The sequence below is a fragment of the Astyanax mexicanus genome, chromosome 19 (assembly GCF_023375975.1).
Source record: "Astyanax mexicanus isolate ESR-SI-001 chromosome 19, AstMex3_surface, whole genome shotgun sequence".
Taxonomy (NCBI): Eukaryota; Metazoa; Chordata; class Actinopteri; order Characiformes; family Acestrorhamphidae; genus Astyanax; species Astyanax mexicanus.
This window is the reverse complement of record NC_064426.1, coordinates 44309319-44335000: the sequence shown is the minus strand read 5'-3', so window position 1 is coordinate 44335000 and position 25682 is coordinate 44309319. Positions and strand designations below refer to the sequence as shown.

The following is a 25682-nucleotide window of genomic DNA, read 5'->3' as shown; positions in this document are numbered from 1 at the left end:
GGAAAGAAGAAGGTCATTTGTCACTTTGATAAGGGCTGATTCAGTGCTATGTTTGGGACGGAAACCAGACTGAAACAGTTCAAACAAATTGTTAGAAACTAAATGATTTGTAAGCTGAGACGCAACAACACGTTCTAGCATTTTTGACAGGAAAGGGAGGTTTGAGATGGGACGAAAATTAGTGAAATTTTCTGGGTCAAGCCCTGGTTTCTTTAGGATGGGGGTGACAGCAGCCAGTTTGAGGGAATGTGGAACTGAACCAGAGCTAAGGGAAGAGTTTATTATGTCTGTGATGAGTGACGAGATGGCTGGGAAGCAATCCTTCACCAGTTTAGATGGGAGAGGATCTAGGATACAGGTGGAGCTTTGAGTTTTAGCAACAATCTCTGACAGCTGTATTTGAGACACAGGTGAGAACTGCGAGAGAGGCTGAGTGATAAATTGTGGTGAGACAAATGGAGGGCCAGGAAGGACAGGAGGGATGGACAGTGAGCTGTAAATGGTCTCGACTTTTGTTTGAAAAAATGAAAGGAAAGAATTGCATTTATCAACTGTAAAGGAATTGGAGATGTTATCCATTGGTTTGAGAAGTTTGTTTATTGTGGAGAAGAGAGCTTTAGGGTTAGACGAATCAGCATGAATAAGATCAGAGTAGTAATTGGATCGGGCTGTATTTAGGGCATCTTTATAAAGTTTAAGGTGATCAGAGTATGCCTGGTGGTGCACTGTTAGGCCGGTATTCCTGTAAAGTCGTTCAAGCTGGCGTTTCCGAGATTTCATTTGGTGGAGTTCTGGTGTGTACCATGGTGATGAATGGGAAAATGAAACTACTTTGGTTTTGAGAGGAGCCAGCTGATCAAGACAGGAGGAGAGAGAGTCATTATAATAATCGACAAGGGCTGAAGGATTTCTAGGTGGCAGAGGAGGAGAGACAGACAACTGGTTGATAAGAGAGTCTGTAAGAGCAGAGGGGGAAATTTGTTTAAGATTCCTAAACGAAATTTTACGTTTTGTTTTTGTGATGGGGGCAGGAACATCAACATCAAAGGAGACCGTCAAATGGTCAGAGACACCAAGTTGTTGATTGGAGATGTGATTTATAGCAACACCTGTCGAGCAGACAAGGTCTAGAGTATGACCCTTTATATGAGTTGGAAAGTCAACATGTTGTGTAAAGCTAAGGCACTCTAATAAATCCAAAAATTCATTAGCAAACTTGCAGTTGGTGTCATCAATATGGATGTTAAAATCACCCAAGAGGAGAACAGATGAAGAAAGGGCACTTAGATGAGTGAGGAACTCAGAAAAGTCAGCAAGAAAGGAGGGGTTTTGCTTGGGGGGGCGATAGATCACAGCAATGACCAGAGGAGTAGGGCCAGACAGCTTGAAAACAAGGTGTTCAAAAGAAAGTGCAGCAGGAATGGAAATTGTAGTTGTTTTAATGTCTGCCCTATAGATTGCAGCGATACCACCTCCTCGCCCTTCCATGCGAGGCTTAACAATGTATGTATAACCTACAGGAGTGGTCTGATTTAACAAATAATAGTCCAAAGGTACAACTACAACTACTACAACTACTACTACTACAACTACTACTACAACTACTACAACTACTACAACTACAACTACTACTACAACTACTACAACTACTACAACTACTACTACAACTACTACAACTACTACTACAACTACTACAACTACTACAACTACTACTACAACTACTACAACTACTACTACAACTACTACTACTACAACTACAACTACTACAACTACTACTACAACTACTACAACTACTACAACTACAACTACTACTGCTACTACAACTACTACAACTACTACAACTACTACAACTACTACAACTACTACTACTACTACTACTACTACTACAACTACTACAACTACTACAACTACTACTACTACAACTACAACAACAACAACTACTACTACTACTACTACTACTACAACTACTACTACAACTACTACAACTACTACAACTACTACAACTACAACTACTACTACAACTACTACAACTACTACTACTACAACTACAACAACAACAACTACTACTACTACTACTACTACTACAACTACTACAACTACTACTACTACAACTACAACAACTACTACTACTACTACTACTACAACTACAACTACTACTACTACTACTACTACTACTACTAATAATAATAATAATAATAATAATAATAATAATAATAATAATAATAACAATAATATAAACTATTAGTTTAAAGGAGAACTCCAGTGTAAAATGTGATAAAGAGTTCTTTCATTTGTTGAAAAGCACACTTCCGCTCTCCCACAGCTTTTTGAGATACAGTCATTTCGTAAAAAGTGATTTATCTGCAGAGGCAAAATATGCCCCATATCATCCAGTCTAAAGCATGTTTGTACAAACTGTAAAAAAACCCTCTTTTTTAATGTCCTGTTCTGTACAGCAGGAACTCAGTACAGCTGTAAGAATAGAGAATAAACCTGATAAACTCATATTTTAATATTATATAAAGTTAAATGTGCGTTACCTCGTGCGGAGCTCCTTTAAACACGCTGGCGGTTTTGTAGATTGTATCCGTGAAGAGTTTGAGCTCTTGGTTCTCCTGCTCCTCGGCGGTGTGATATAACGTCTTGGGGACGAGTCCGCCCTCGGGGACGTCACACTGAGGACAGATCAGAGAGACAGGGGGACAAAAATATAAAAAACAATGAGGAACTCTACTGAACTGAATTATGGGTATTTTTCAATACTGTACTCAATTTAAAAATGATTTATAGAAACAAAATATACAAAAAACATATGGATTCTCTGTAGTGATGGGTGTTTCAACTACAATATTTTACAGAATTATTGCTGTTGCTTTAGAATTAAACTAAAATTGCTACAGTAAATTATTATTATATATGAGTACAATTTACACAGAGAAAGGCAGCCAGACCTTTAAATTAAGACTAAATGAACATTACTATTCTAGTCCTGGACAGCTCTACAGTATATTTCAACTGGAAAACAGACACACTGTAAAGAGAGCTAATAAACCGATACCAAGAGTAATAAGTGAAGCTTAACTCTTTATTTAATTCATTTTATATAGTTTACAATGGAAGAGTGTAAAAATGAACTTAAACCTGCAGTATATCACTATAATTATCGAGCAATTAATACACATTAATGTGGCTATGTAAGAAGTCAGATAGTAACTAATTATAAAATAACTAATTATCTAATTAAAACTCTGACTCCGCCCTAAAGCACCTGATTAACCAATTAACTAATTAGCACACTGACATGGCAAATAGAGGTTTACCATATTGTATAATACACATTAATATATTCCAAGAAATGGATACAATAAAAAATTCAATTCAATTCAATTTTATTTATATAGCGCTTTTTACAACAAAGGTTGTCACAAAGCCGCTTTACAGGAAAAACAGGTCCACGCCTCTTATGAGCAGCACCACAGAGATGCTGATTTTATGGTGACACAGTGGCAAGACACTCCCTTTAAGAGGAAGAAACCTTGGAAGGAACCAAGACTCAGTCAGAGGAACCCATCCTACTCGGGTCGACCCGCTCAGTACAAACAAACAACAAACAAATAACAGAACAAAAAAAAAAACAGAACAAAAACTCAATATTAAGATAGTTGTGATATTTCTGAATCATTTAAATCATTTAAATATTATTTACTTTTTTAAAAGAATAAACTAATATCGTTATTACAGAAATACCCTGATACTGTTTCAGATCATGTAAAATGTCATGGAAGAAAAAATAGTATCCTATCCCTTGACGTGGACAGTTCTAGCCAGAAGCCACCGGCCACCATCATCAGTGCTGGTGATCACTGCTATGGATCAGCATTATAGAGCGCAGTAACCTACAGATTATTATTATCTCACCTGAGCGTCTCCCCCGAGGAAATCCGGGATGAACTCTGAGCTGATATAATCCAGCAGCCCCCCCGAGCTCTGATAATCATTTCCTGCGTAGATCAGGAACTTCCTGCGGGTGTTTTCATCAATAAACGGACTGATCTACAGAGACCAGACCTGAGATCAGCTATACAGCTTTACATTCATTAAACACATATTTCTAACTTTATAAACATGCATTAAACTAGGCAAATATTAAACTAAATATTTAAGTATTGATTAATTACTATTGGCAAATAGAAAATAGACAAATAATAGATTAAACTGATCGTCTGTGCAAAATGATACTGCAGTTAAGTACTGTTTGCAGTTCTAAATATTACTAAAATACATTTTTTTTTTTATATTATTATAATAAAGTGCACTGTGCATAACTGTATCACAGAGTGAGTCTCTGCTGTATCTAGAAGTATAAGAACTGCACTTTTAAAACAAACATTAAAGCAAAAATAAAGTATAAAAATAGAGATGAGCAGCGTCTTGAAACCAATTGTAATTAAATATAATTATTCAGGTTCTGAAATCTCTTTTTTATCAAGCTAAGCTGTCACAGTGTTTGTGTGTAAAACAGTATTATTATAATTAACTGTAAATATAAATACAGATATAAGATCTGCACAGAGTTTATTGTGATGATTGTAATAGATTTATTGATTTATTATTGATTAAGTGATTTTTTACCAGAGTCCAGAGGACGGGGAAAACCCGGGGAGCTCTCAGGATCAGGAGCCGCCCCAGAGTCTCGGGATAATTCACCTCCACCACCTCAATAATCCTCAGCAGAGCTTTAACCCCCGGCCTCCACAAGTGCCTCATATTTAACCCCTCCAGATCCACCACACACGACCAGCAGCTACACACACACACAAACGGTTGCTAGGTGGTTGCTATGGTGTCAGTGGTAGTTGTTAAGGAGTTTCTATGGTATCCACAGTGGTTGCTAGGTAGTTGCTATGGTGTTTCGAAGCGGTTGCTAGGGGGTTGCTATGTTGTTGCTATGGTGTTCATGGTGGTAGCTGAGGTGTTGCTAGGTTGTTGCTATGGTGTCTATGGTGGTTGCTAAGCAGTTGCTAGGTGGTTGCTAAGGTGTTACTAGGTGGTGGCTAATGAGTTTCTATGGTATCCATGGAGGTTACTATGGTGTTGCTAAGCGGTTGCTAGGTGGTTGCAAAGGTGTTGCTAGGTTGTTGCTAAGGAGTTTTTATGGTATCCATGGAGGTTACTATGGTGTTGCTAAGTGGTTGCTGGTGGTTGCTAGGTGGAGTTGGAACGGTGTTGATATCTCAAACTGCGGGACAAGAAGCGCAGCGAAGAAAGCGACTATAATAATAATAATAATAATAATAATAATAATAATAATAATAATAATAATAATAATAATAATAATAATAATAATAATAATGCAGAATAACAGCAATGCACAACCATAATAATATCAGGTAAAATAACAACTATAATATATATATATATATATATATATATATATATATATATATATATATATATATATATTTAAACAATTAAAACAAAAAGTTCTATATGTAAATCGGCACATATATTGATGTATAATTTATACATAATTAGTTATATAAGTTTATATGTATGTGATTAATCATGTTTTGATTTATTGATAATGTTTTACCTGATTGGTCGACCGAAGAGCTTGGTGTTCTCCTCACAGCGCCGGAGACCCTCCTCATTAATGGACAGAACCTGATTAAGGAATGAGAGAAAAAGAGGGATAAAACAGTGCAGTAATTTATCATTCTTTTATTTTACTTCAGAGCATTCAAGCTCATTTCAGTGCTGAAGGATGCAAGACTGTAAATAAAAGGAGACAAACTACAATTCAACAATACACTTTTATAATTAAATAGATTCCTAAAATGTGAGAAAAACAAGAATCTTTCTAAAGAACTTTCTATAGAATATATTTTAAAGTAATTTAAACTTTTAGTGCTTCAGTCCCAAGAGCTGTAAGAAAGCAGCATATACCACCAACCACCAGCAGAGGGCCTGGAAGCTGCAGTTTAGCACCTGGTGGAACTGGGTCAAAAAAACTACAAGTCCCAGAATCCCCTGCAGTAATCAGCAGTGACCAGCCTCAGCTGAGGGACACAGTATAAAAATCGAATTACTCTGTCGCACCTTTGTAGAGGGGTGACCGGTAACAATGGGAGACAAGACAAAAAATATACTGTTTTGTGATGAAAAAAAAAAGCTGAACTGCAAAGATATGAGCTCATGTGTTAAAAGTGTACAACATTACAACATTAGTATATATTTTTTTTTATTGTAGTTGTACTGCGTATTAAAACACGCCATGTTTGGCGTGTGGCATTTTTAAGACCTTATTTCAGAGCCATTCCCCAGTACAGGAAGTACAGTAATAAGTAGTTATGCTTTAGGATGTGTAGAAGTGTGTAAAATTGTGTTTACTGTAGAGTATTAAAATTTATATTTATGTAAAATAAAAAATAAAATAAATCAGCAGCGCCCAAACCTTTAATAAGATAATATTTAATAAGTTACTCACATGTCTGAGGAGACACTCCTCTCCTAAAGCCCGAACCAGACCTTTAGTGTCCATCTGTCCCAGCCTCAGGATATAGAGAGGACGACCATCTAATCAAAACCACACAAACTATTACAATCATTTACTTCATTTTTATTGTATATTTAACACCTAAATATTATATATATTTATTTATATATAACATATTTAATTAGTTAAATTAAATCTTATGATGCTTGTATTTTAACTAATTAAATCTTTTCTGTGATAAATTCTCTTCTGTAAAAGTAAAATATCAGAGAAAATGTATTTTATGCATCTACATGACATCACAGCTCCAGAAACGACAGCAGATTACAGCAGAACTCACTGTAACTCAGTCTTTTATGTAGAGGTGTACACACAGCATCACTACTGTTGAGAGGTCTGTTACATTTTTTATTTATTCTAAAATATGGATTAAATCTCATAACTAACTCCCACTACCCCGCCTCTCTCACTTTCTCTATATATATATTTGTGGTCAGTTGGCCAATTCTATTCCAATCCATTCATACCCTTATCGTGATGGTGCCATCCCCCAGCGTAGTAGTCGTGCAGCAGTTGAGGACACGCCCACGTATCCAGCAGGAAGTCCACCTGGTGCTGCTTCCTCCAGGTGAGCGTCTGGCACAGCGCCTCCCGAGCTTTCTCCAGGTTAAAGTCGCGGGACCGCAGGAAGCGCAGGACATGCTGGTCTTTAGGAAGCTGCAGAACACGGACGCGAGTCAAACTTAATTAAAACTAAATTTCATTTTGCATAAAGCAGATTTTAAAGTCCCACTACACTAGCTAAACAAACTGTAATCAAATAACAACATTACATCCATGAAGACCCTTTCTGTACTATCGTATTTTTCACATTATAAGGTGCATTATGCAACACTGGGTAACAGGACCTGTAAAGCTAAACTAAGTTAAGTAAACAAAAACTGTAATTCTTAAAAAAACACATTTTCAGACGAGTCAGAAAAATCAAAAGAGTGCTGGATGTTAATCTACACAGATTTCTCTCCTGAAGTAAGCTTATATTTACAGATTTCCACTAAGACTGGAGCATTAGCTTTAGCGGCTAACCGCTAATGCTGCATAACTGGCACCCCTAAGCGCTGCATTGAGGAACCCTGAGTGTTCCGGTTAACCAGGGTGATAGTAGCTAGCGGTTGGTTCCACGTAGCTTATTTTATCATGATAAACACGCAGACCACAGCCTGATATACTCCCCTCTGAACAGCCAAATGGCTAGCACGGTTAGCGGCTAATGCTAATGCTGTTGGAGAACTAAACTGAAACTCCTGTATATCTCTGTACTTTAGTGACTTTAGTGTCTTTACTGCTCCTTAATACCTGACTGGTAGAATTCATACATAAGGAGCACCGGATTATAAGGAGCTCTGATGATTTTGGGGAAAATTAAAGTACTTTAAGTGCATCTTAATGATATATAAGTGATATTTTTGAGTAATGGGAGAATTTGACATACTGAATTACTGTATGTAATTGTACTGTATGTGGGGCATCACAAAGTAAAATAAGAGCAGTTGCCTGAAATATAACTAGATACTAATTTCTCATAACACTCAACCCATCAAGGATAAAAGCCACTCTTCAACAAAAAGATCCAATCAGATTGCTGCTTTTACTTAGGAGTGAAGAAGGGTTAGCTAGTGCTAATCGTGAAACCTCCCCTTTAAATTGGAGATCTGTGCAAGTGCAGTAGCCAGAACAACAGAACAATTACTGTATGTTTTTTGAGCAACAAAACTACAAACTGTTGATGAGGTTTTTATCAGGTTTGATTTAAAGACGTAAAATATAGTGTTGAAATGTTAAATAGAATTTTGGTAAATAGAATTGTGGTTAAAGTGTTTATTCATATAACCGAGTCTCCTCACCTTTCCCTTGTGAGTTTCCTGCAGCCACTGTCTCAGTCGGATCAGGCAGCTCTCCTGCAGAGGGTTCAATTCCCCCAGATAGCGCCGGATATAGTCTGCATCTAACTTATCTAAAACACATATAGAAATATATATCTATAATTATAAATATCATACAGTTCTGTGCAGAAGTTTTACACACCTGTAAATATCAGTTAATTCTACAGTGCTGTCGGTGATCTACACAAACATATGGCCAAACAGTGGGTATATCTCTAACCTAAGACTGTATTATATACTGTACACATTAAACACATACAGGTGTTGGAGAATGAAAGTGAAACACCTGGATTTAGAGCACAATAATTGATTGTGGTGACGGACAGTTCTGGTGGAAACAGGAGAGTTGAGGTGCACATTGAATTCTGCGTGATTTGATCAGCCGTGGTTTTATGTTTTTTGGATACAATCCGGGTTAGCACCCGAACATCCCTTTCAGACAGCTTCCTCTTACAGCGTCCACAGTTAATCCTGTTGGATGTGGTTGGTCCTTCTTGGTGGTATGCTGACATTACCCTGGATACCGTGGCTCTTGATGCATCGCAAAGACTTGCTGTCTTGGTCACAGATGCTCCAGCAAGACGTGCACCAACAATTTGTCCTCTTTTGAACTCTGGTATGTCTCCCATAATGTTGTGTGCATTGTAATATTTAGAGCAGAACTGTGCTCTTACCCTGCTAACTGAACCTTCACACTCTGCTCTTACTGGTGCAATGTGCAATTAATGAAGATTGAACACCAGGCTGCTCCAATTTAGACATGAAACCTAAAATCCCACACTAAAATGATGACAGGTGTTTCAGTTTCATTCTCCAACCCCTGTATATCTCAATACATACAAATTAAAATGATACATTTCTGTAATTCTGTTCTCCTGACCTTCTGGAGATGCTGGTAGAGCGTCGGCGGGGCTGCTGTGGGCTCGGCCGGGGGCTCGGCTGGTGGGGACGGGTCGGGCTGAACTGGGTTTGGTGCTGGTTGAAGGAGGGAACCAGCATGGGATAAAGGTTATCCCCTCTTCCTCCAGCTCTCTCAGATAATACTCAACTATCTCCTTCCCCTTTATTAAGAGATATCAGAGAGAAATACATTTAAAATAATGTTCTGTAGTTATTGCAGTACATTTTACGTAAATTATATGGCTTAAGATGTGATCACTGCTACTAGGGTTCATTACATCAGTACATCAATTTATATTTCTCCTTCTTTTGCCCATTCCCCCTACTCTGTTGGTAAATTGATGGATAGATAGATAAATCTCTGGAAAAAAATAAGATTTCACTTAAAAATGATGAGCTTCTTTGATTTTACCAAATTGAAATCCTCTGGAATATAATCAAGAGGAAGATGGATGATCACAAACCATCAAACCACCAAACTGAACTGCTTGAATTTTTGCACCAGGAGTAAAGCAGCATAAAGTTATCCAAAAGCAGTGTGTAAGACTGGTGGAGGAGAACATGATGCCAAGATGAAAAAAAAAAAAACTGTGGTTATAAACCAATCAGGATTATTCCACCAAATATTGATTATTTCTGAACTCTTAAAACTTTATGAATATGAACTTGTTTTCTTTGCATTATTTGAGGTCTGAAAGCTCTGCATCTTTTTTGTTATTTCAGTCATTTCTCATTTTCTGTAAATAAATGCTCTAAATGAGAATATTTTTATTTGGAATTTGGGAGAAATGTTGTCTGTAGTTTATAGAATAAAACAATAATGTTCATTTTACTCAAACATAAACCTATAAATAGCAAAATCAGAGAAACTGATTCAGAAACTGAAGTGCTCTCTTCATTTTTAACAGAGCTGAATATATATATATATATATATTGTATACACACACACCGACCTTTTTAATGCTGGCAGCGTACTGCCTCATGGCGATCTTCTCAGCTGTGCTCTCAAAGCCGAAGAAAGACTTCATGTCCATGCTGGCCGACTGCTCAAAACACGTCCAGTCCTCATTCTCTGGATGCACCTGTAGAGCAGGTATTCAATTTCAGTTCTATATAAAAAACCTCACTTAAAACACAGGATCTGCCCCCCCCCCACTTACCCCACCTGACCCACCCCACCCAGACCCACGTCATTAAAACGATATTCAAAATAATGACCAAATTCAAATGTAATTTAGTGTCTTTTTAAAGGAATCGAAAAGTGCTTTATTAGAAATAAGTGCTGTGTAAATAAGGCTCTCTCATCCAGGGGAACTCCAAATCCCAGAATTCCAAGAGGTGATCAGAGCAAACCAGGCACACCTGCTGGCACTGGTATATAAAGCCATAGCAAGCAGCTCAACCTGTCACACCTTAGTAGATGGTGACTGGTAACAGAGGGTAAAGAAAAGATAAGAAAGAACTTAAAGAAATGAGATTTTAAAAATGGAGAACTTAAAGAAAGAAAAGAGATCTTAAAAAAAGCCAAACAAAAGAAAAGATCTTAAAAGAAAGCAAGAAAAAGAGAAGAATGTTTAAAGCAAGTTTTTCCTAAGTTTGTTTTTAAATTTTGTTTATTTCTTCCTTTATTTGCGACCTGCCATCTGGTATTTCCTTTATTTGCCTTTCCCGCCTTTTTCCCCACCATCTCACACAGTCACCAACCCTCACTGCTATAAATTAGATATAAATAATAATGCGATTTTAAGACCATTTCAAGCAATATGTTTGTGTCTTGGCGGTGGGAAATAGAGGTGCGCCACTGACTGATTAAAACAGTCAACAGTCACACGCTCTAAATCAAGCTGCGTAATGTGTAATTGACCGGTATTCTTGTAAAGAACCATGGTCAACATCTGTACAATTATGTCAGAAACACTGCTGAGTTGATACAGAGTCCACTTTTAAAACATATAGTCAGCAGTGCTTCTATAGCAGCCACTTTTCGAGAATAAATGAGAGACCGGTTGTCAAACAATGTATGTCACAAGATGAGCTACAGCCAATAATCACACATATATAAGGACAAATGGATTATATGAGTAAATAGTACTGTATAGTTTTAGTCATATTGTATTGTCACCTGGGGTCCAATATGGATATTTGTATAGAAATATAAGAGCTCTGAACTCTGCAATCTGCTCTACAGTAGGTGTATTATATGGGTCAGTGAGGTTAGACACAAGGTGGAGGAACTTAACCAACAGCAGGTCAGTGTTTACTGAACTTTACTGATCTACAGAATAGCAGGAAGTGTTTGCAGCTGGGTTTAATATTTACACAGTAAAGTGGAACACTTCATCACACAGTCTGAAGATAAACACACACAGTGCTTTATAGCTGTTCTCAATTCAGTCTATAGTCTTTTATTTGAGAAAAAAACAAAGAGATCAGATTCTGCTGATCTGACTGGAGGTCATTTCGAGGCAGAGCAGATGAACAGTGAACTGTAGTTTTTGATAACTCTATATATGATTTAATTGTCAGTAAGGTGTGTAATGTGTGTGAGTACGGTGTGTTTTCTCACCGTGTAGCTGCAGTGTTCTCTGACCATCACTCTGCTGGAGAAACTCTCATTATAAGCTTCAATATGCAGAGTTCTCTGCTGCCGGTCCAGAGTGTTCTTCTGAACGAAGTACAGATACTCCACTCCTGCTATCTGTACATATAAAACACACACCACAGCTGATCATCACACATTCTGTAATTACTGAATTATATAAAAATGTTAAGGTAGGCTGGGGAAATGACTACACACTGATGGTGAGGGTCAAAAACTTTGGGACACACCCAGTAATTCTTAAAAATATATATATTTTAACGTCAAACGAGAGCTGGATGTTGATATAAACAGATTTCTCTCCTGAAAACTCCTGTTTATTTGGGTGAGTAAAGCGCTTCCGGGTCCCACTTTATAATAAGTGTCCCTAAGTACTATGTAGTTACACGGTAACAATATATGTAACTACAGTGTAACTACTGATGAAGTACACATTGTTACAGATTAACTACAGAGGTACAGGTAATGTAATTACACATGTATATTAAGGTTAATTTTGACTTGTGTAAGTACACATGTGTACCAGGGTGAGTGTACTTACACAAGTGATAGAGTAAGTGTACTTACACATGTGTAACAACGTGTGTGTACTCAATCAGCCCTAATTACATACTAGACAATAACTGTTGGATAAGTTTATACTCAACTTATCACACACACTATTACATATATGTAAGTACACACACACTATTACACATGTGTAAGTACACTTACTCTATCACTTGTGTTAGTACACTCACCCTGGTACACATGTGTACTTACACAAGTCATAATTAACCTTAATATACATGTGTAATTACATTACCTGTACCTCTGTAGTTAATCTGTAGCAATGTGTACTTTATTAGTAGTTACACTGTAGTTACATGGATTGTTACCGTGTAACTACATAGTAATTAGGGACACTTATTATAGAGTGGGACCCGCTTCCGTTTATGTACAGTAAGCTTAGATCTCCATATTTCTCCAGCACTAAGGCTGGAGGATGACCATTAGCGGCTAACCACTAGTGCTAGTGTTTAGAAGCTAAAGCCTCCTGACAGAGCTATACTGAGGAACACAGAGTGTTAGCTAGCGGTTCGTCTCATTTAGCTTGTTTTAAAATGGTAAATGCACACAATACAGTCAGATATACTCACCTCTAAATGACAAAAGAGCTAACTAGCACTTAACGTGGTTAGTGAGTAATGCTAATGCTGCTTCAGCAGTGCTAGCTGGTGTTAGCAGCAGACTACAGGCCAATAATACTCACCTCTGAATGACAAAAGAGATAACTAGGGCTGGAGCTTAGCGCTTAGCGTGGTTAGCGACTAATGCTAATACTGCTCCAGTCTCTGTGCTGGAGAACTAAACTGAAACTTCTGTATAACTCTGTACTACACCGGATGATTTTTGGGTAAAATAAAGGATTTTAAATGTATTTTCACCTTATAGAGTGAAAAATTTAAAAAAACTGAAGGACCTGTTATTCTGCTTTGGTTGATTGACCCTCAGTCTGGTGTTGTGTGTTATACTCTGTATATATCTGAGTTTTACCCGTTTCAGCAGTCGAGGAGCGTCCACATCCAGAGTGCACCTTCGCTCGATCACATGGGTCGCCCCGTCCTCACTACTGCTCTCACTAATAACATCACTGTGCACAAAGATGGGGATGAGTGGACTGGTGGGGAATCTTCTCTGATAGGCCTGTAGAAAAGAGTGAGGGGGGGTATAGGACAGTCAGACACAGAAACACTGATAACAGTCAGCTTTCAGATCTTAATCAATAAATCTACACCTGGGCTACACCTGATCACATTAGTGATTGATTAATTATTTTTATTATATAGTAGCATAAATAATGTTGGTTAAAATCTTGTTGCTTCATCAATACCTCAATTTTCATTTATCATGTGCAATCTAATAATATTGATGTACACTGAAGAAAAAAATATATATATCTCTGTAGGTTAACCGTGCACCATGCAGCTTAAGTCAGGGCGTGTCAGTGTGTCTTTGCTATCAAAACCACAGGAAAAGTACACCTTGATCAGCTTGAAGCGCACAAACGGCATGTACTAATTCTCTTAATTAATGATGGGTGTGGTTCATTTTGGGCGTAACGTGAAATAATAAACCAATCAGAGTGTCTCTTGCTCATCATTCTCTTTAAGAGTAGATCAGGTGAGCTCTGTCTTTGGTGGATTGCTATTTTAACGGTGCAGCTACCTGGACGTGTCCAACAAACTCTTCTCAGCAGAGGAAACTGAGCTGCTGGTTGACGCTGTGAAGGAGCTCCAGCAGCTCATTTACGGGAACAGCAATGTTATTTTATTTACTATTCTGTTTATTGTTGATGTAAAAGTTGGGTTTGTGCTGCTGTGTGTTCATGTGTGTGTAATAAGTGGGGGTGTACGCTCGGCTCGGCACGGCGCCTGTGCTACCGAGATAGCGATGAACGTCTGACTGTTGGTGTCTGTCTAGGTTGTATTCAGTCAGTGGAGCTCCTGTGTTTTCTGGCCAGGCAGGCGTGCCGTCTGCTCATCTGACTAAACAATGACGTCAAATAACACTTTCTGAGAATCTGAAAATCCGATACTCTTCTGTACAGCCCAGAATAAAATCATTAGGCTCATTCCCGCAGTGGATTAATGATGTCATGGGCAGATCGATGGTTATACGCTGTCACCTAATTCCCGCGGTGATCAATTCTGCTGTAATGATGACCAGACAGTTTTCCTGGGTGTGAGACGACAATATGCCAATACCTCCTTCAGTTTAATATGCATTACACATAATGCAGATTCAGTAGAAGCGAATGCTCTCTTTTTCATTTCCGACTGTCATTTTTTAACCTTTTATTATATATACCTTAGAATCATTGCATTATATAATTGTGCACATGTAGTAATGTGCTGAATTCTTACTGATTATTTAAGATGATAATAATCATAATAGATTCTAATCCTAAGTGAAAGTGAGAGTTTTGTTGGGAAAGTAGGTTGTGATTCAATGTTGGTGCTGATGTGCTTTTTTAGAGCTTAACTGTGATTGATGATTAAATTAAAACAAGGGGGGCTTTATAAGTGGTCGAGCAGACTAAGGCGCTGCCACTATATGATCAGGAGATAGCTGGTTCAAATCCCGGTCATGCAGCTTGCCATCAGCTGCCGGAGCCCAGAGAGAGAGCACAGTTGGTCTTGTTCTCTCTGGGTGGGTACAGTACAGTAGATGGTGCTCTCTCTTTCCCCTCATCACTCCTAGGGTGATGTGGATCAGCATAAGGCTGCGTCTGTGAGCTGCTGTATCAGAACTGAATTGCTGCGCTTTGCTCAGAGCATTAGCGCTGTGATGCTACTCGGCTAAAGAGGGTCAAAAAGAGGCGGAGTCTGAGTTTACATGTGTGTCGGAGGAGGCGTGTGCTAGTCTTCAACCTCCTGGTGTTGGAGCATCACTAGTGATAGAGGGGGAGTCCTAATGACTGGGTTGGGTAATTGGCCTCGTAAATTGGGGAGAAAATGGGAAACCAAAATTAAAAACTACTTTATCTGCTTCAAAGTGACTCAACTAACATTCAATTCAAACCTTAACCTAAAGCTTAAATTTAACACTATACCTAGTCCCAAAATGTTAAGATAAGAGTTCAGGTTAGAGTTGTGTTTAGGGTTCATTCAATAGACAATCTTAGAGTTCAGCTGCATTTAATAGACGTTCAGTTGAATGTTATTTAAGCATCTATGAGGCATCAACTCTGCTGAGAATGTCAATACCCTCAGGAGTGATTACACAACCCAGCCGCTGTGTATTTCAGCAGATATCTGGGTAAGAGTTTCCAAACACAGAAAAAAGCGGCGTATTAAAAGCTTCGACTCGGTTTTGCAGCACTAATGCAGAGATCAATAACTGTGAAGTCATAGCTGTGATCAAAATCATTGAGCTAATATACAGAGATACAGGTTTTATAACTCTATTATTCAACAGTATATAAACTCTATAACTCCACTCACTGTCAGGAGAGATAAGACTCGCTAAGAGAAACCGGCTGCTGCCAGATTTAACCACGTTACAGAAGATCTGAGCACATGCTGTTATCAGTGTTATCAGAGAGCAGCTGTTGGTGTTCTCTCTAACTCTAAAACAAAACTACTGTATATTAACAGCACACTGCTGCTCAATATATCAGAAATATACACTAATTTTCTACACAACTCAAATACGTCTTAAAAAGTAACTGCACTCTAAAACACATTACATTCATTTTACATTATTGGCTAAAATATGTTGCTCTGTGATGATACAATATATCAGCTCTGATTAACATGATTACAATAAGATGCAAATATCTGTGGAAGGTCTGAGCACATGTGGACATGTTCTTATCAGTGTTATCAAAGATCAGAACATGCTACTCAACTCTAAACAAAACTACTTTATATTAACAGCACACTGCTGCTCAATATATCATAAATATAGTGCTGGATGATGTGGCTAAAATTATACACCTCTCCAATAAGTCTTAAACTAATACATTTTAACATTAACAGCTGAAATATGTTGCTCTGTAATAATAAAATATATCAGCTCTGAATAAAAGGATTAAAATATAATGCAAATATTAATAAAATGTAGATATTGTATTTAGTTTACTAAGTCTAAGTCTGAATGAACTTATTTTTTGTATCTATACAAAGCGCTTTACTGAGTAAAGCTGTCTTCTGGTTATTAAAATAAAAAATGTGTGTGAGTGTGTGTGTATATATATATATATATATATATATATATATATATATATATATATATATATATATTATGTAATAATATATCTGTGGAAGGTCTGAGCACATGTGGACATGCTCTTATCAGTGTTATCAGAGAGCAGCTAATGGTGTTCTGGAGAACAGAACATGCTACTCAACTCTAAATAAAACCTCTTTATATAAAAAGAACACTGTTGCTCAATATATCGTAAATATAGTGCTGGATGATATGGCTAAAATGCTACACCACTAAAATATGGCTTACTATAATGTATTTGAACATTAACCGCTGGAATATATTGCTCTGTAATAAAAGTTTACTCAATAAAGTCTGAATAAACTCAGTTTTTTGTGTCTATACAAAGCTCTTTACTGAGTTACAGACATACGACCAACAGTAAAGCTGTCTTCTATTATTTTAAATATGTAAGATTTAATAAAACAGTTGAATGTATATTACTCATTCATGAAGCAGGCTGTGTTTTTGGGTCTTTATTTATATTTGTAAATGATTATACCTTCACATAAAAGTTTGATAGGGTTTATCAAATCGTATCACACTGTATAATAGCCAGATAACGTACTGCAGTGAACAAACACTGCTTCTGCTGCTCCATGCTGTTTACACACTAAACGCAGGAGTGTGCAGCGCTCACTGCTCGCAGCCACAATACTCTGTTTACTACATCTGCTCTACACATTCCACTGAAAAACACTGTTTAAAAGCACAGCAGCAAATATTCAGAGTTCTGTGTTAAAGCACCAGTGGATGATAGGAATTCAGCTGTTGCTCATGAATATTCATGCATGCAAACGTAAAGAACAGTTAGAAACATTTTAAAATAAAGACGTTTTTACACTAATAACAAGACTAGAGTCTTTACAATGTCATACGTTACTTTATAACATGTGTAATAATGCTCTGCTAAGTGCAGTTCAGCCACTGACCTAGTCTTAGAGTCTCTGTAAAACACAAAATCCACCGGAGATCCTATTTAAACCTATAGATACTCACAGTCCAGGGTTTTGTGAGCTGCAGCAGAGCCGCCCAGGCAGATGGAAAAAAACAAAACCCCGGAGTGGATTTTTACTTTTAACTGTAAACAGAACTGTTCTAAACATCTAAACACCTACCTATCTCAATTGTACTTGGCTGGTGGTGTTTTTCCTCCATAGACTAATTCTAACCATTTGTTTCTTAGCTCTGAATTACTGGGTAAAGTATATAAACACTGATATGTTATTCGCACAAATAACACAGGAATGAACTGCATGCTGTTCCTAGCGCTGTTAGTTATCTCCTATCTGACGAGACGGCGTCGCTGCCGGCTTCAGCTCTGCTCTGTCTGTGGGCGGTCCCGAGCCGAGGTGGGCGGGGCCATGAATACTAATTCACGGGTTGATGTAGACACGGTGCTTTTCCTGATCGACTCGTTTTTTTTTCTGAACATTTTCTTTCACTAGCTGCTGCAGAGAATGAGGAAGAGATTCATCATGTGCAGCATCATAAACAACTCAGAGAGACCTGCTGTATTGATATATCAATATATGATATATGATATATTGTTCAGTCCTGAGTCAGAGAGTATAAATGTGTCAGTATATGACGTGTTAAACACCCTGACTGTGTGTAATGAGCTGAATTACTCCTCATACAGTCCCACAGTGTGAATCCTGATTAAATTATTCCTCCAGTTTCTGATCCGTCAGCAGTTTCTGAGTTTTTTAAGCGCGTCACCAGATCCTGCCTGAAACGCAGATCCAGCTCTTTATACAGCAGTAAAGCAGCTCAGGTCCGGCAGGTGCTGGAGGGGGTGTGGTTAAATATTCACCTGAGCTGCAGCTAATCTACACTTAGCAAACAGAAAACCACACAGAGGGCCAAAGGCAAAAGCACTGCAGCGCTAAACAGCTTCATTACCCTCTATTATACACAACATTTACTGAACAGAACCTCAATCTGACCAATACAGAAGATAAAATAATAAATGATCAATAAGGAGAAACATTTATACATACATACTGTACAATCAACATCAAATAAATATCTGCACCTATGGCTTAAAGAAAATTTGTTTAAAAAGGGATTGAAAACATTTGATATATTTAGAAATATGAAAAAAAGAAATAAAAGAAATACAAAAAAAATCTAATCTAAATAATGTGACCATAAAAAGTTAACATTGAAAAATACAGAATTTATAAAATATAAAATGAAGAAAAGCATAGTATAAGTAAATAATAACATAAAATTATAAGAATGATAAGAAATGATTAAATGAATAATAATGAACTAAGATTATAAGAATCAAAACAAACAAACAAATAAATAAAAACTAATAACCTAAATAAATTCATAATGTAATAATGGGTTATTAATGCATTATTATTATTATTATTATTGTTATTGTTATTGTTGTTGTTGTTGTTGTTGTTGTTATTATTATATAAATGAGGCTTATTCTTAATAAAAACACACTTACGGCTATTATGAGCTCGAAGGGGTATTTGTAGACTCTGACTGGGGACTGATATTTCTGCACCATGACTGCAGCTCAGCGTATCAGATCTACAGAGAGAAATATAACATTTATAACATATACACACAGATATATAACATGTATATAACATCTACAAAGGGATATATAACATCTATATAACATCTGCAGAAAGCAATGTAACATCTATACCATCTACAGAGAGAATTGAAACATCTATAACATCCTACAAAGAGAATTATAACATATACAGGGAGAAATATAACATTTATAACATCTATAGAGAGATATAGAATATCTATGACATCTACAGAGAGGAATTTTGCATTAATAAAATTTACAGATAGAATTATATCATTTATAACATCTTACAAATAGAAATATAACATCTACAGAATCAGATCCTCCTCAGCTGAGCCGCTGCCTCCCTGCTGTAGATCAGCTGATCGGGATCACATGAGCTCAGTCTGTGTTTTTAAGTTTTTGTAAACATTAACTTTTGCTACATGTTCTCTATATTATACAGTAATATAAACCCAGCTGAAAAATATATTAAAAAATCAGATGTTTTTAGTGGCAGCTGATGGTTTAGGAACATACTGACCAAGAGATAAGAGCATAACCAGCTTTAATCACCTTATTTAAAAAAAACAACAAAAAAAACTGAAATTGTATTTTTATGGCAATAATTAAATCACATATACATATATTAAATATATACAATACCAGTCGAAAAATTGGACACAGCTTCTCATTCAGTGTTTTAATTTATTTAGTTTTACCTACATAGTAAATGAATAGTGAAGTGATCTATCAGATTATGAAGGAACACATAGTGAATCATGTAGAAACTTAAAAACAGTGTTAAACAAACCTAAATACTCTGTGTAGTATTTAGATACTCTTATCTGGGGAGCTGTTTGTTAACTTGTGGTTTCTGAGGCTGAAAACTCTGATAAACTCATCCTGTACAACAGAGGAAACTCTCGCTCTTCTATCCTTTCCTGTGGAGGTAAATACTGAGTTCTGTTACTGCAGTAATATTTTACCCTCAGTATAAATACTGTAATATCTCTAATATAGGGTTAATAAAATATAAGCAGTTTTTATGAACTAATACACTGAACATTTTAAATGCATAAATGAACATGATAATGTTTCACTTTTTACACTGTAATTTATTAATAACAGATTTTTACCTGAGTATCTGCTGCTCTTTACACACCTGAGCAGAACTACACTGAGAAGATCCTACTGAAGAGGTGGAGCTCTGAACTCAGAACTTACCTTAAACTGTAAATTAATCTGTGATCACCAGTTAATCCAGTTTAATCTCACAGCACCAGTTAATCCAGTTTAATCTCACAGCACCAGTTAATCCAGCATTCTGTCCGTCTGTAACTAAACTCTGCTCTGAGAGAAGCAGCTGCTGATCCAAACACTTCCTACATATATCTAACTCCGCCCCTAACCCCACCCCTAACTCCTCCCACTCTACCTTACCTGGACTAAACATTAAGCCAAACAGAAAGGGTCAGAAAGGGTGTCAATCAAAAACTATAGGGTTTGCTGTTAGTAATGCACACAAATTATTCTCTAATACTAATATAAATTAATTGCACTGTAAGCCTGTGTTTACATTTTTATTTAATATTTGATATTTCCTTCCTCCCTTTTTATTTCACAAATCATCCATACAACTCGTAAAAATTTACATGATAAAAAGTCTCTGAATCACATAAAATTAGTAAAAGGTAGTTCTTACTTTGTTTCATTAGCTTGTGAAACGTTTCATTGGATAGTTCATAGTCTATTCTGATGGACAACAGGTCACAGTTAGTGTTCTGTTAAATATATATTACATTACATTACATTACATTCGGCAGACGCTTTTGTCCAAAGCGACTTACAATAGTCAAGTACAAAAGTAATAGAAGTTAAAGGTAAAACATTTTTAGACAGGGCTTAAAGGAGGTCAAAGGGAAATAATGGGATAGAGGAGTGAAGGAGGGGAAGAAAGTGTGTATATATATAGATAACATACATATATATATATATATATCATATATGAAATTATGTAGAGCACTGTTTTCTTCTTCTTCTTTTTATTATTGTTATTATTATTTTACTTTTTTATATCTGTGGTTATGTATTTCCTGGCCAGCAGGAGGAGCTGTGGCTGAGAACTACAGCAAAAACACCCCTACTGCTCAGATTCTGAATGACTGAGAGACAGAAAGAAAGAGAAAGAATGGAGTATAGAATAGTATAGTATAGTATAGTACAGTATACTACAGTAAAGTACAGTGTAATACATTATAATGTAGTATAGAATAGAATAGTGAAGTAGAGTATTGTATACTTTAGTACAGTACAGTATAAATTTACAATAAGTAGATGAAATTGTAAATAGCCCAAATCAAACACATGCATTAAACTGCTGTTTGTACAGCACAAAAAAAATGTTCAATCAGCATGAAATATGCTTAGTAAAAAAATACCTACATTCCACTTCAGACAGATAGATAGATCCGTGGCTAACAATGAATACACAAAATATTGGGGGGGAGGGGGCTGGGGGCTGGGGCATGTGCGTGTGTGATGGATCACAGTATAAACCAATAGGGAGAGGGAATGGTATATGTTTATACTTCTCTACATCCAATCACAATCAGATTCACTCTATCTGGATGGAGAGATTTATCTGGATAGAGGTTTTATTGAACGATGAGAAGCCGGAATGAAAAGCAGCTGAAATGAAACAGGAGTAACGAGACTGATTTTATTCAAATGTAAGGAGGAGAAAGTTCAGATAATTGTGTGAAAATAATAAGTAAAAAATAATTACTACATAAAGTAGAGATAAACTACATTTGTACTGAAGCAACATAATAAAGTATTTGTACTTCATTACTTTATACCACTGCTTTTAGTAAAGTTAATAAGATCATGTTTCTGCCCCTGACCCTCTTCTCCACACTGTCTCACTCTTCCTCACAGTGTTCCTCCTCCTCATTAGCATTAGCATTAGCATTAGCATCATCTGTAATTGAGTCGGTGTTTATCTCCTCCAGTGGTCTGAGGTCAGATCTTATCTAATAGATGAAACTGTTCTCAGATCTGCTGGAGCAGAGCGAGCTCTCCTCCTGTAGGTGTCACTGCTGTGTTTCAGTGTTAGCGTTCTCTGCTCTGTGGAGGTGTGCAGTGATTGGTGCTGCTGTGTGGGAGATGGAGATGGAGGCGGGTCATGGTTTAGATCTTCTGTTAGTGGAGATTTTGGGGGAAATCTCTACAGAAATGGGAGAGGCTGAGAGGATGAGCCACCGTGACGCTGAAGGCGGTGAAGATCTGAACTCACAGAGTCTGGGGAGGAAATCATTCAAAATCCAATTATTAAGATTTCATACTGTTTTCCTTAAGGACTGCAGCAGCTCTGAGACTCTGAACCAGCAGGAGATGTAGTGGAGTGATGGGTCTCCAGGGAGGAAACCAGAGAAACACACTGACCAGTCTCAACAGGGAAATATACACTGAATGGACATCGGTCTCTGTGTCTTTTGTGCTAAGCTCCGCCCTCCTGCTGAAGTTGTGATGAAGTTAATCACCTGACACAGGTGCTACTCATACCTGGACTGATGACGACTCCTTTAACCTTTTGATCCCCAGCCTATTTTGGTGTGTTTATCTCCGTTTCATATGTTATAACATAGTTAAGTTATTATTCTTTATACCAGAAAACATTGAGCTGCTCAAAAATTATCGTCCTCATTTGAGATGGAAATGCTTCCATAAATTGAGAGATTTGAGAGTTTTCTTTTATAGTAGTATAGTAGTTAGATTACAGTTTATATTAGTTGAAAGTATAAGGATTTTGTTGATAATTCATTACATTCATTTGCATTATTACCATGACAGAACACATGAGCGGCACCAGGCGGATTTATTTTTCTTGATATTCGCAACTCTAGGATGCAGATTGCTGAGATCTTGACAGTCAGAGCAGACTAGGAGTTTGAGTTTGAATTTGTTCAGGACCAATCTGGTCAATATTCCTACCTAATGAAAGTGATTTAGTACACTGGATATCTACTATCAGCTGCTTATAATGAAAGAATAAAATGAAAATATGGATATATGAAGATAAGCTTATTCTTTAGGTGAATTTCACAATAGAGGTCAGCACTGTTTTTAGAATCAATAGGGTTTCCTGTTTCTCATAATGTATGAATCATGTTGGTGCATTGATGCATTTCTGAGTAATCAAACTGTATATAAATGCATTATTTTTTTACATAATTTGCATCAATGGGGTTAGCTGGCTGGCTGGCTGGATGGACGGATGGATGGATGGATGGATGGATGGATGGATGGATGGATGGATGGACGGACGGATGGATGGATGGATGGACGGATGGATAGACTTTTTTTCACTGCATTTAAAGATAAGTTCTGGAAATGTTTAATTCTTTCTTTACTCAGTTGACTGGTTATTATCATGATATGGATTAGTGATGATAATAAGAGGACAGATTTAGGTCTTGGATTTATGTCAATGTTTTAATATTAAGGATAAAATTAGAATAAGAGCCAGAGATATGGTTAGGATTAGGCTTTGTGTTGAGATTAGTATTAGGACTAGTGTTTGGGTAAATGAAAGTAGTATATTAATTCATAATTTGATTCATAATCATAAAGTGTAAAGTACTTGTACTGTTGCACTCAATGTGACCCCATGTCCTATACTGAGATTCACAGCCAGCTAAACTCTCTCTGCATCACTTCCTCCAAGGAACAGGCAAGTGTTGTTTGGACAGGATTCAATGCAAAAAAGTGTGAAACTGAAAAAATACAAAATACAAAAAATACTCAGTATGCAAATCATACGTCCACTTAAATTAAATAAAGTTTCCTTCAATGTATAAGGTGCATTAAAGAGTTAATTTAGCAGCCACATTACATGAACCTCGAATGAACAGACAGGTATTGAAACGTATTGAAAACATCTCAAATGTACTTCAATAATCCCATGTCTAACCTCTATCAATCACATACAACTTAACACTTACTCATATTGCCACTCGAAGGGATTGAAAGGAGTGGAGGCTTTGGATTAGCAGGGACACACTGCTTGCTTGCCTCCAGTTCCTTTATTCTATTTACTAAATGACTCAACATAGCAAAGTCTGCGCCCCCTATAGTCCTGGGGGAACAACAACTGTTCCAGTACATGTATCAACAACACATCTTTATGATATGATACGTTAGGTTGTTGTTATAAAACATTTAAAAAGATCCACTCTAAATGAAGTGTTTTCAGAGTCTGCAGTGTGGAAGTGTTTCACTGTGGATCGTCTGAAAACTTCCTGAACTTTAAGAAAGAAAAGGATTTTAGTGTTTATTTAACTTTATCTCCCGGCTCTCGGCTCTGAAACACTGCTGAAGAAGTTAAAGATGAGAACTGTAGAATTTAATGAACCACAGTCCAGGTATAAAACACAGTCTTCCTTTAACACCCGCCAGCACACACTCCTGCTCCTTCAACCTGCAGAGCTAATGAGAAAACTGCAGTCTGCTCTTTCTGCTCTCTCTACTTTCTCTACTTTCTCTTCTTTCTCTTCTTCTTTATATCAGTCCAGTCATACGATTCTTCTTCTCAACACCTCACAGTAAAAAAATCACCTCTCAGCTCCCTCTAATCACTTCAACTGAGCCCAAACCTCACGCAGGGGGTCCGCATATGACCTATATTTCAGCCAATCTGGCAACCCGTGGCCATACAAACCAATTAAGGGCAGAGGAAGTGTGTGTGTGTGTGTGTGTGTGTGTGTGTGTATATAGTGTGTGTGTTTGTGTTTTCTATCAATCCATCCAACAATCAACCAACCCATCTGTTCATCCATCAATTGTAACTCAATTAAAGTGTTTCAGTTTTATTTAATTGAAATAAAGTTTTCTCTTTCTGCTGAAGCTCTGCTTCTCTGCTTCCTGCATGATAAAATATTACTAAAACCTGTAGAAATACAGATATTTTTTCAATTAGTAAATGCAAATTTCATGCAGTATACATCACATTTCTATTTAACCAGTTCCAGAAGCTCAGTTAGATAAAATATCTTCTCCTGCTGATGTTGGGTATTATATATACTGTAGGCTCTGAGCTCTCCTATATTATACAGTCATGCTTAATTTACTGCAGTTCTGTCTGACAGCCGGGAATCACAAGGTTATGTTCTGCTCTGCTGCAGAGGAATCCACTGGAGGAACTGTGAGGAGAAAGGAAAGAGAAAAGCTGTGAAAGAAGTCAGAAGTTTTCCTCGCTGGGGTTTTTATTCCTGATTTTTACTGTCTGTTCCACCTCCACGGATCCACTCGCCGCATAAAATCTGCAGCACATCTTCCAGCTGTTTCTACTCTCAGAACTGACAGATGTTTCTGACAGAACAGCAGAAAGAAACAGCATCACTACAAATCTATACAAAGTACATGGTATAGAGCATAGTATCATCATCG

The 25682-nt window shown here is 37.0% G+C and overlaps 1 protein-coding gene across 2 annotated transcripts in view; it reads right to left on the bottom strand.

Annotated features, from left to right (window-relative positions):
• LOC111192965 (SEC14-like protein 1) overlaps positions 1-20603 on the bottom strand; it is a 28217-nt gene extending 7614 nt beyond the window's left edge. Inside the window, exons 1-13 of one of the 2 annotated variants that reach the window (XM_022671417.2) lie at positions 20460-20603; positions 19158-19243; positions 13475-13624; positions 11906-12037; positions 10293-10421; positions 9320-9500; positions 8401-8510; positions 7024-7213; positions 6488-6576; positions 5594-5664; positions 4633-4804; positions 3919-4053; positions 2541-2675 (exon numbers count right to left, since the gene is read on the bottom strand). In XM_022671417.2, the coding sequence (XP_022527138.2) occupies positions 2541-2675; positions 3919-4053; positions 4633-4804; positions 5594-5664; positions 6488-6576; positions 7024-7213; positions 8401-8510; positions 9320-9500; positions 10293-10421; positions 11906-12037; positions 13475-13624; positions 19158-19220 (1557 nt within the window). In that variant the 5' untranslated portion in view covers positions 19221-19243; positions 20460-20603. Of the gene's footprint in view, positions 1-2540; positions 2676-3918; positions 4054-4632; positions 4805-5593; positions 5665-6487; positions 6577-7023; positions 7214-8400; positions 8511-9319; positions 9501-10292; positions 10422-11905; positions 12038-13474; positions 13625-19157; positions 19244-19544; positions 19596-20459 lie in introns of those variants that run through there. The other variant, XM_049468130.1, reaches the window with a different exon arrangement.
• Between the last annotated feature and the right edge of the window lie 5079 nt (positions 20604-25682).